The sequence below is a fragment of the Dendropsophus ebraccatus genome, chromosome 12 (genome assembly GCF_027789765.1).
Source record: "Dendropsophus ebraccatus isolate aDenEbr1 chromosome 12, aDenEbr1.pat, whole genome shotgun sequence".
Classification (NCBI taxonomy): domain Eukaryota; kingdom Metazoa; phylum Chordata; class Amphibia; order Anura; family Hylidae; genus Dendropsophus; species Dendropsophus ebraccatus.
Window position 1 is genome coordinate 10,037,158 of NC_091465.1, and position 12,101 is coordinate 10,049,258.

General features: G+C 46.5%; 1 protein-coding gene and 1 long non-coding RNA gene across 4 annotated transcripts in view; one reads left to right on the forward strand and one right to left on the reverse strand.

Annotated features, from left to right (window-relative positions):
• LOC138769683 (uncharacterized) overlaps window positions 1-12,101 on the reverse strand; it is a 50,091-nt gene that overhangs the window by 32,629 nt on the left and 5,361 nt on the right. The window lies entirely within an intron of this gene.
• Window positions 1-12,101, forward strand: part of UBE4B (ubiquitination factor E4B) — a 49,112-nt gene that overhangs the window by 8,145 nt on the left and 28,866 nt on the right. For all 3 annotated transcript variants that reach the window (XM_069948288.1, XM_069948289.1, XM_069948290.1), the window contains exon 2: window positions 3,813-3,999. In XM_069948288.1, the coding sequence (XP_069804389.1) occupies window positions 3,813-3,999 (187 nt within the window). The remainder of the gene's footprint in view (window positions 1-3,812; window positions 4,000-12,101) is intronic.

Below are 12,101 nucleotides of genomic sequence, written 5' to 3' on the forward strand. Positions count from 1 at the left end.
TATATCGCACCTATAGTATATAATATATCACACCTATAGTATATAATTAGAGATGAGCGAACCTGGAGCATGCTGGAGTCGATCCGAACCCGAACTTTCGGCATTTGATTAGCGGGGGCTGCTGAAGTTGGATAAAGCCCTAAGGTTATGTGGAAAACATGGATATAGTCATTGGCTGTATCCATGTTTTCCAGACAACCTTAGGGCCCTATTCCACCGGACTATTATCGTTTGCATAATCGTTAACAATCTCAAACGACCGCTATCGCGAAAGACCTGACAACGTTCACTCATTTCCATGAAATGATAATCCTTACTTATTATCATATTTGCGATTGTTTTTTTTTTTTTTTGCTATTGCGTTCGTATCCACTGCGAACGACCGAACGTCGTCTTATTCAATGCGAACGTTTTGCGAACGAGCAACGATAAAAATAGATCCAGGTCTTATAAAGCGATCAACGATTTCTCGTTTGGTTGTTAATCGTTAACTGCATTTCAACCGAACGATTATCGTTTAGATTCAAACGATTTATCGATAATCTGAATGATAATCGTCCGGTGGAATAGGGCCCTTAGAGCTTTATCCAACTTCAGCAGCCCCCCGCTAATCAAATGCCGAACGTTCGGGTTCGGATGGACCCGAACCCGGTTCGCTCATCTCTGTATATATCGCACCTATAGTATATAATATAGCGCACCTATGGTATATAATATAGCGCACCTACAGTACAGTATATAATATAGCGCACCTATAGTACCTGCACCTATAGTATATAATATATTGCACCTATAGTATATAATAGGGCACCTATGGTAGTCCAGAGGGTCCTGCTGTCTCTCATATCGTATGATGGTACAGTAGGGGAAATAAGTATGTGATACGCTGCCAGTTGTGCAAGTTTTCCCACCTACAGAGAATGGAGAGGGGGTAATATTTCTGGTCGGTGACTTCACCTGCAAGAGACAGAATCGATAGAACATTCCAGATAATCACATTGTAGGATTTATAAATAATTGTTCTGCAGTTTATTACATGAAATAAGTATTAGATACAATAGAAGAAGAGACGGTCCTATTTGGTGCAGAAACCTTTTGTTTGCAGTTAGAGGTCAGATGTTTCCTGGGGGTTTTGACTAGGTTGGCAGACCCTGCAGCAGGGATTGTGTCCCTCTACTCCATACACATCTTTTCCACTTCTTTCTTCTGTCGCTGGGGGGCCTCCAATGAGGGTGTGGAGACTGGTGGCTGCTCCAGGACCATAAAATGCTTCTTACTGAGCCGCTCCTTAGTTGTCCCGGCTGTATGTTTCCTCCTTAGGTGTCCCGGCTGTGTGTTTCCTCCTTATGCCCCTATTCCACTGGTCATCAGAGGAGCAAACGAGCGCTCTCAGTGCTCGTTTGCTTCTCGTTCCCTGCTCGCTGCCGCCGCTATTCAGCGCGGCTGCAGCGAGCGGGTGAGTGCGGGAGGGGCGGCGGGGAGCTGCGGGGGGGCTGCCCGGGGGATCGCTGATCGTCCGGGCAGCCCATAGGATATAGCAGCATCTGCTGCCGACGCTCCTATTTAACGGAGCGACGGCTGCAGATCGCTGCTATATCAGTCGCTTGTTTTTCAACATGTTCAAAAACAAGCGACTGCAACGATCAGCCAACATGAACGATGTCGGCTGATCGTTGCACTCTATTCCACGGGACGATTATCGTCCGTAGCGGCCGAATACAAACGATAATCGTTCTGTGAAATAGGGCCTTTAGTTGTCCCGGCTGTGGCTCTCCCTCCTCGGTTGTCCCGGCTGTGGCTCTCCCTCCTCGGTTGTCCCGGCTGTGGCTCTCCCTCCTCGGTTGTCCCGGCTGTGGCTCTCCCTCCTCGGTTGTCCCGGCTGTGGCTCTCCCTCCTCGGTTGTCCCGGCTGTGGCTCTCCCTCCTCGGTTGTCCCGGCTGTGGCTCTCCCTCCTCGGTTGTCCCGGCTGTGGCTCTCCCTCCTCGGTTGTCCGGGCTGTGGCTCTCCTCCTCGGTTGTCCGGGCTGTGGCTCTCCTCCTCGGTTGTCCCGGCTGTGGCTCTCCTCCTCGGTTGTCCCGGCTGTGTGTTTTGGGTAAATGTCATGCTGGAAGACCTGGCCACTATCCTTTCTTCAGTGCTCTTACTGAGAGAAGATGGTTGTTGGCCAAAGTCTTGCAATAGATGGCCCCATCCATCCTCCAGTTGCCCTGTTACCTTTGCAGAAAGCCCCAATGAATGATAATTCCACCCCCTATCCCTCATAGTTAGGACTGTGTTCTTGGGCTTGTACTCATCCTTCTTCCTCCTCCTCCTCCTCCTCCTCCATAAATGGTAAATAGAATTGACAGCAAAAAGTTGTGTTTTGGTCTCTTTTAACCACATGACCACCTCTCATGGATCATCCAGATAGTCATTGGTGACACACAGGCCTGGACATGTGCTGTTGTGAGTAAGGGAGACCTTGTGTGCCCTGCAGGATTATAATCCATAGTGGTGAAGTGTGTTACTAACAGCAATCTATGAGACTGTGCTCACAGCTCTCGTCAGGTCAGTGACCAGGTCTTGCCGGGTAGTTCCAGGCCGATTCCTTTTTCAAAATTGTTCTTACCCCATTATATGTATGGCAATTAAAAGTTAAGTTTTGAATACTAGTGATTAAAAGGGTATTATAAATTGTTGATGAAGTGTACTTGGCAAGCAGACTGAGAGCACAAAATGTTGTTAAACAGTTGTTGCCTTCTCAACAAGCTGCCTGCCTATTGTACTGGAGCCCATTCCTGCCTTGTGCAGGTCTACAATTTTGGCCCTAGACAGCTCTTTCGTCTTGGCCGCAATGGGAGAGGTTGTAGTGTGATTGGCTCTGTGTGTGTGTGTGTGTGTGTGTGTGTGTGTGTGTGTGTGTGGCCAGGTGTTTATTATACAGGTAACAAGATGAAACAGTTGCAGTATATAGAGATAATGAGGGCAGAGTAGGAAGAGCTTCTAATAGAGAAAAAGCTCTGTGCGAGACAGAAATCCTGCTGGTTGGTTGGTGATCAAATCCTTATTTCATGTACAAAAAAAAAAAAATAATCTAAATACAGTGGTGCCTTGGATTACGAGCATAATTCGTTCCAGCAATCAGCATGTGGTGTATAATGTATAGTGACTGCATAAACCTGAAAAACAGCAGCAGTTTGTAGATACAGGATGCAGATCCCCATAATGCAGTAGTGTAGTACAACAGGCTAGAATAGCGAAGCAGGGCTGCTGTCAGAGGTCTGTGTGGTCACATGACAGCAATGGGGAAAGGGGTGTGTTCAGCATGGACCAATCAGGAAGTGAGAATCAGAGCTATGCAGGAGGACAGTGACAGAAACTTCTCTATACAGCAGCAGCAGTGTGTATAGCTGTGTGTAAGTGCAGACATATTATATCAGCAGTGTGTATAGGCACATTATAGTGCAGGCACATTATAGCGTGAATGGGGAGGATGATTTGGAAAGGGAGGGAGACTTCCTGGGTCAGAGTACAGTGCTGTAGACCCCGCTATGCAGACCATGCCCCTCCCCCACTCCTCCTCCCACCCAGTACAGGGAGCTCCTAAACCAAAGTAATGCTCTTAAACCAAGTTAAATTTTGAAAAACTGTGAGCTCTTCTTACAAAACGCTGTTAATCCAAGTTACTCTTAAACCAAGGTACCACTGTAATTATTTATAAATCATACAATTGGATTTTCTGGAATTTTCTTTCTAAGTCTCTCACAGGTGACGTGTACCTACTGTATAAAATGTATTTTTTTTTCTCATTTGATTCTCATTTCTTTTTACAGATTAGACGTAGGCGCCTGGCTCGGCTTGCTGGTGGGCCTTCTTCACAGCCCACGACTCCACTCACTTCTCCTCAGAGAGAAAACCCACCTGGACCACCAGTAGCAGGACCGGCCCCCAGTGCGTCTCACCAGCTTGGCCTCAATGTTCAGGGGATAACCCCAGCTACCTCACCCATAGGAGCATCAGGTATGTGCTACTGTGCTTACAGTCACTGGTTATTGATGATGAAAAACTGTTTGCCATAGTACAGTGCATGGCTGTTGTTTAGACACCTTCTGTATGAGTAACAGTCATGTGACCATTAGTTGACGTTGAATGGCCGCACTTTACTTTTATTACTGTTTATTATTTTGTCCGGGGATATAAATAATCCCTATAATGGCCATAAACTGTGATGTACCCTTACCCATTATGGTACCAGTGTATAGCGTCATTGTAAACCCATGAATTCTGGCTGTTTCTGTTACATTTGTTTATCCTAGGCTATAAAGTGATGATGCCGTAACTTCATGATTGATTCTGGTCCAACCTCTGGGGTAACCACCGATCCTCGCAACAAAAGGGGAACAGCACTGATGTAGTAGTGGGATTCTTTTGCTGCAGTGGCCCAGTCACCACTATGCCGGGAACTGCAGGAGTGGTCCATTCTTCAGGATTGAACCGGCTGTAGTTCCCTGCATAGTAGGTGTCCAGGCTGGCGTTGCAAAACGTGTATGTATGTATGTATGTGTGTATATATATAATATATATATATATATATATATATATATATATATATATATATATATATATATATATATATATATATATATATATATATATAATTATAAGAAATTCAGAATGAATGCAGCACTCGTGTAGCGATGAATGTGGTGCCAGGCGGTATATACCAGCGACCACCCAGTATAGGTAATATAAATCAGAAGAATACCGCAGCACTCATGGGATAGAATTCAACACAACGTTTATTTCCCCAAACCGCAACGTTTCGCTCTCCACACTGCTTGAAAAAGCTCTGTGTGGAGAGCGAAACGTCGCGGTTTGGGGAAATAAACACGTTGTGTTGAATTTTATCCCATGAGTGCTGCGGTATTCTTAATATATATATGTGTGTGTGTGTATGTATGTATGTATATATATATATATATATATATATATATATATATATATATATATATATATATATATATATATATATATATATATATTATATATATATATAATGTATATATATATAATGTATATTATGTCTCCTGTGTCAGAGCAAATAGTTCAATACCAAGATGTAGCAGGTGAAAAACAGGTTGCACTTGAGCCAACAGCCGATCCCTAAGGGCTGTATTACACACCCCGATCACTAGAGTAAACCTGCGCTGTTTACTAATCCTAGTATATGGTGCAATACAGCTGTGTGTGTGAAAATGGCTGAGTTGTAACAAGAGTCGAAAAAAAATTATTTTTTTTGAGTAAATTAACACTTTTTCCACACTACTTCTGCGATCATCTATAATCTTTTTGGTGATCTCCGTGCAACCCTTGCTTTAAAAATTCAATAATAATAATAATTATTCATTAACTCTCCATGCTCCCCGGTGTCTTCCTTTCTTCCCCTCGTAGCTGCTGCTGCAACTTCTGAGCTGGTCTCTGAAGTGGCAAGCCGCTCAGCCAATCACTGGCTGGGAGAGGACCGCCATGGCCAGTGTTAGGCTTAGCGGCCTGTCACTTCAGAGACCGTCTCTGAAGTTGCATTGGTGGTTGCAGGGAGGAGACAGAAAAACGCCGGGGAGCTAGGACAGGTCACTTATATACTTGACTAGAAAATGTACCCAGCGCTCCCCGGGTATAAAGTGTTAGTGTGTTAATTAGATTTGTTTCAAGGTCGCCTAGGAGGCAAAGCTATGCCCTTGTTTTTTGTTTTTTTTGTTTAAGCGGAAATCGCCAGGAGCCCTATATACACTATATACCCCGACAGTTCTGCACTGTTTATGTAAATTGTAGCTTATGCACATTAGGAATAAACTAAAAACTTTAAACATCCTCAATACCTAATAGCCAAACTGAGATGTCATGTGATCAGACTGTATACAGAGCCTGGTTATATACAACATTGGCAGTGGTATACTGAGCCTGTTTATATACAATATTGACAGTGTTATATACAGAGCCTGGTTATATACAACATTAGCAGTGTTATACAGTATACAGCCTGGTTATATACAATATTGGCAGTGTTACAAACAGCCTGGTTATATACAACATTGGATGTGTTACAATCAGCCTGGTTATATACAACATTGGGAGTGGTATACAGAGCCTGGTTATATACAACATTGACAGTGTTATTGCCAGGTACATAGACATAAAGATCTTTACCTAATACTCTGGAGCAGCAACACACAATTGTCCATGCGGAAAACAGGCAGAATCCAGATTTATATATACTTGATAATTTACTTTACAGATTCATCAGCCATTGGCGCGGATCGCTATTACATGTGGCGATGTGCGGTCAGAGGACGATGGTTTTAGGTCAGGATCAAAAGACGTGATCAGCTGATGATGGTTGTCTCTATTACACGGAGCGATGATTTGGCAGATTAAGGTTCCATGTAATGGGGTCCTTAGGCAGTAGCTTCTGTGGCCTCCTATGCTACCTGTGTACCCGGACAGTAAGGGCCCTATTCCACAGGACGATTATCATTCAGATTATCGTTAAGTTGTTTGAATCTAAACGATTGTTCGTTTGAATAGCAGTTAACCATTAACTACCGAACGAGGCATCATTGGTCGTTTAAAAAAACCTGGACCTATTTTTATCATTGCTTGTTCGCAAATTGTTCACATTGAATAAGATGCCGTTCGGTCGTTCGCAGTCGTGATGAACGACAAGACGACCGCAAGAACGATCATAAGTGACGATTATCTTTCCATGTAAATGGGTGAACGATTTCAGGTCTTTCGCAATAGCTGTCGTTTGGATCGTTTATCGTTAACGAATATGCAAACGATAATTGTCCCGTGGAATAGGGCCCTAAGTGAAGCACAAGTCCCATGCTCTGCTTCACTTAACAGTAAGCCAGTCATGCTTCATGAATCACTGAGTTACTGTTAGTAAATTCCCCCTGGTTGGTTTCAGACCCAGGGAGCCTGTGCACCGTACTAAATTAAAGAGGGTTATCTAGGATGAGAAAAAAACAGCTACTTTCTTACAAAGACAGCACCACCCCTCTCCTCAGGTTTTGTGTGGTATTGCAGTTCAGCTCCTTTACTTCTAGAACTGAGCTGCAAAAACGCACCCAGACTGAGGACTGGAGAGGTGCTGTTTCTGCCAGAGAGCAGCCATGTTTTTGTAAGCCTGGACAAACCCTTTAACTTTTTTACTTTTTGGTATAGAGAATTGTGATACTACAAATATTAGTCCAGGGTTCTACTGTGTAGAGGAAAAACAGTGAAGAGAATAGACTCTCTGGCCCCTTCAGGTTCACGGTCATTGGGGGTCCTAGAGGTCGTAGCCACAGATCATTAAGTGGTGACACATACCAGTAATCTATGGTCACTTTATGTGATGGTCATAGTCCCTTACTGGGAGAAAATTACATGAAAGGTCTAGAACAGGAGCCTCAAACTCCCGCCCCTCCAGCTGCTGCAAAACTACAATTACCATCATTCCTGGACAGCCCAAGCTTTATCTTTGCTCTCCAGGCATGATGGGAATTGTAGTTTGGTAACAGCTGGAAGGCCCCCTCCCCCATTCCCTGCTTTTTCCAGACCTGTGTGATGTTACGTGGTCATGTGTTCTGCTCCTAGACCAAGTATAGCAATGGCTGTTCCTATGCTCGGTGTAAACAGAACATGGTGTCCCCAGCAGGAGGCCTGCTGTGTGTTATACGTCTCCAGCACATAAACAGCTGCTAAAGCAGAAACACAGGTTTGGTCAGACGCTCAGAGACATGAACCCAGGTCATCTCCTCGCAGCTTAGGAAACGTGTTTTCCTCGTGTTGGATGGTGCACGTCAGGCTGGAAGAGATTCCAGAGTGCTGTGTGTGTATATTTTGAGTGACTTTGTTTCCAGCGCGTGTCAGGCCTTATAATAGACGTGGTGACGGTAGCGTCTGCAGCGCTGATACCGGGCTTCCTGGTAATGGAGTGCTGCATTCCTCTATGCGTCACTTATAAACAAGAGTCACAAGACTAAAGTGACACGGAGGCAGTGATCTAGCAGAGGGACCCCATTCATTCAAAGCTCAAAAAGACCACCTTGTCTATGTGTACTGACTGAATAGAGGAAGGGTAAGCTGCTGCCACATGCCACTGGCCATGGCTTATTTCCCCAAGAACAGAATACAGTAACTGAAATCCAAAATGTCCCATTCTTTTCTCCTCCGATATCCTCTGACATCTTTGGAAAGGCCCCCATACACATGAGACAATCAACTTTTCCTTAAAGGGGGTACTCCTGCAACTTTTTTTTTAATCTGCTGACAGAAAGTTATACAGATTTGTAATTTGCTTCTATTTAAAAATCTCCAGTCTTCCAGTACTTATCAGCCACTGTATGCCCTGCATGAAGCGGTGTATTCTTTTAAGTCTGACACAGTGCTCTCTGCTGCCATCTCTGTCCATGTGAACGGTCCAGAGCAGGAGAGGTTTTCTATGGGGATTTGCTGCTGCTCTGGACAGTTCTTGACATGGACAGAGGTGGCAGCAGAGAGCACTGTGTCAGACTGGAGAGAATACACCACTTCCTGCAGGACATCCAGCAGCTGAAAAGTACTGGAAGACTGGAGATTTTTAAATAGAAGTAAATTGCAAATCTGTTTAACTTTCCAAAATTCCAATGTTTTTTTTCTCTCCTGGTTTTAATACCACAACCCAAAGACAAGAGTGTCGCCGTTTTTGAAAGAAAGCAGCCATGTTGTCTGATCCTGCATAACCCCATTAAATGACAAATTCCCTTTAAATTCTTGTTGTCTTCTTCCAGGTACAGCATGTAAAACCTCTGCTGACAGGTCCCGGGCACGCTTCAATTATATATTGTCTGGCGGGTGATGGGCGGTCATGCAGCCTCTCAGGGCCCGGGCCTTGTGTATTCCCGACACATACCCTGCCGCATTAGCTTTATAAATAGGCCATCAATCTGGTTTTATACAACTCCTGTAAATCCTCCTGCTATTCAGGGAATGCGGCTCTAATATCCCAGAGCCGACTCAGTATGAGTTGTGCAGATCGCCGCTGCTTACCGGCGGCTTAGGAATGACACAACTGCATTTTATTAATTTGATTCCTTCACGCCAAGATGAATTATATGGAGCCGCACATAAACAAGAACCAGCGACTTGAAGGGCTTGTTGTCTGTACAGCTTGATGTTAAAGTAGTTATCCCGGATTAGAAAAAGCAAAGCTACTTTTGTGCAAGAACAGCACCACCCCTGTCCTCAGGTTGTCTGTGGTATTACAATTCAGCTTCATTCACTTAAATGGAACTGAACTGCAAAACTCCACACCCAAACTGAGGACAGGAGGGGAGCTGTTTCCAGAAGAAAGCGGCCATGTTTTTGTAAGCCTGAATAACCAGTTTTATGTCTGGTCTTGACTACCCCTTATGAATGAGGATCACCCAGGTGATACTGGTAGAAGGTGCCAGATGCAATACATTATTATATCATCCCATAGTAAAACAGTACACTGCAGTATAAAAAGAGGGGACTGTCCTGCTCCCTGCCCCCCCCCCCTCACGCACAGGAGGGGACTGTCCTGCTCCCCCCCCCCCCCCTCACGCACAGGAGGGGACTGTCCTGCTCCCTGCCCCCCCCCCCCCCCTCTCACGCACAGGAGGGGACTGTCCTGTTCCCTGCCCCCCCCCCCCCCCCCTCACGCACAGGAGGGGACTGTCCTGCTCCCGCCCCCCCCCCCCCCCTCACGCACAGGAGTGGACTGTCCTGCTCCCCCCCTCACGCACAGGAGGGAACTGTCCTGCTCTCCCCCCCCCGCCCCCCCCCCCCCCCCCCCCCCCCCCCCCCCCCCCCGCACAGGAGGGGACTGTCCTGCTCTCTCCCCCCCCCACAGGAGGGAACTGTCCTGCCAGGAGGGGACTGTCCTGCTCTCCCCCCCCCCCCCCCCCCCCCCACAGGAGGGGACTGTCCTGCTCTCCCCCCCCCCCCCCCACAGGAGGGGACTGTCCTGCTCTCCCCCCCCCCCCCCCCACAGGAGGGGTCTGTCCTGCTCTCCCCCCCCCCCCCCACAGGAGGGGACTGTCCTGCTCCGTCCCTTTGTGCACAGGAGGGGGGACTGTCCTGCTTCCCCATCACGTGCAGGAGGGGACTGTCCTGCCAACACAACCCCCCCCCCCGCCCACAGGAGGGTACTGTCCTGATCCCGCCCCTCACACACAGGAGGGTACTGTCCCGATCCTGCCCCTCACACACAGGAGGGCACTGACCTGCTTCCCCCCCCCCCCCCCCCCTCCCTTCCACACCGGAGGGGACAGTCCTGCTCTTTCCCTTGTACACACGTGTGCTCTGTTTGGATGAACGTTCAAGTGTCCTGAAGGGGGCACTAACATCTGCCATTGGGTCTCTCCATACAAGTAGCAACTGGAAGAGACAAGTAAGGGGAGCGGACAGGTTGTCTTTAAATGCTCCCCCTGAAGGCGTACCGCAGCTCGGATACCCCCTCCCCCACTGTGTACAGCTGTCAGCTCTCTGTATGTCTGTATGTCTGAGCTGATGTATTTGTAGTCACAGACTGGTGCTATAAGCATCACCCATACCACTAACTAGACAGCAGCAGAGGCCATCAGGGTTCAGTTCATATTAACGTGCATCTACATGAATAGATGTTCCTGGTCCTACAGCCGAACTATCCTCACATGACTCATGGAGCTTACATCTCAGTCAGTTCCAATGAGTGATTTTAACAGCTCTAAGCATTAACTTAAAAGGGATAGTTCACCAATTTGTTTTCTTTTAAATCAATTGGTGCCAGAAAGTGCCAGACATTTCTAATTTACTTCTATTTTAAGAATATCCAGTCTTTCAGTACTTATCAGCTGCTGGATGTCCTGCAGGAAGTGGTGTATTCTCTCCAGTTTGACACAGTGCTCTCTGCTGCCGCCTCTGTCCATGTCAGGAACTGTTTAGAGCATGAGCAAATCCCCGTAGAAAACCGTTGACATCACTTGCGTGACTAACACCTTTCCACAGTCTATGTACCCATGATAACTACTTAAAGGGGTTGTCCGGCAATAAAAAATTATTCACAGAATAACACACATTACAAAGTTATACAACTTTGTAATGTATGTTATGTCTGTGAATGGCCCCCTTCCCCGTGTCCCACCACCCCCACCCGTGTACCCGGAAGTGTGGTGCGCTATACATTACCTGTCACGTGCCGACCACGGTCTCCGATCCTCAGCAGTGACGTCTTCTTCGGGAGGCCGGCGGATCTTCCCGAGTGCTGGCCGCCCTCTGCAGCTTCATCCGAAGCTCAGCCGCGATTGGCTGAGCATAACTGTGCTCAGCCAATCGCGGCTGAGCGGCTGATGATGCGGCCACGTCATCAGCTGCTCAGCCGCGATTGGCTGAGCACAGTTATGCTCAGCCAATCGCGGCTGAGCTTCGGATGACGCTGCAGAGGGCGGCCGGCACTCGGGAAGATCCGCCGGTCTCTTGAAGAAGACGTCACTGCTGAGGATCGGAGACCGTGGAGACACGAGATGCGGTGAGTATAATGCACCACACTTCCGGGTCTAGCGTGGGTGGGGGGAAACACGGGGAAGGGGGCCATTCACAGACATAACATACATTACAAAGTTGTATAACTTTGTAATGTGTGTTATTCTGTGAATAATTTTTTATCGCCGGACAACCCCTTTAAGAGCTAACCCCTCTAATAACTGACCCATGAACAATGAAGATGGTTCTGTTTTAGTTTATATTAATGTTCCTGTTTACTCCTCTTTCACCATGGTCCTAGTTAACCGGACTTTTATGTTACTATATCTCACATGTAACCATAAGCTTTATTGTATCCTACTATGCCGCGTTTTGTACAAATACATGTTTTATTGGGCATTTGTTAAAATACTTTTCAAAAATTTTCAATAAAAAGATTGAACAGAAAACCTCTCCGCCTCTGGACAGTTCCTGACATGGACAGAGGCGGCAGCAGAGAGCACTGTGTCAGACTGGAGAGAATACACCACTTCCTGCAGGACATACAGCAGATAATAAGTACTGGAAAACTGTAGATTTTTTTTATATAAGTAAATTACAAATCTCTGGCA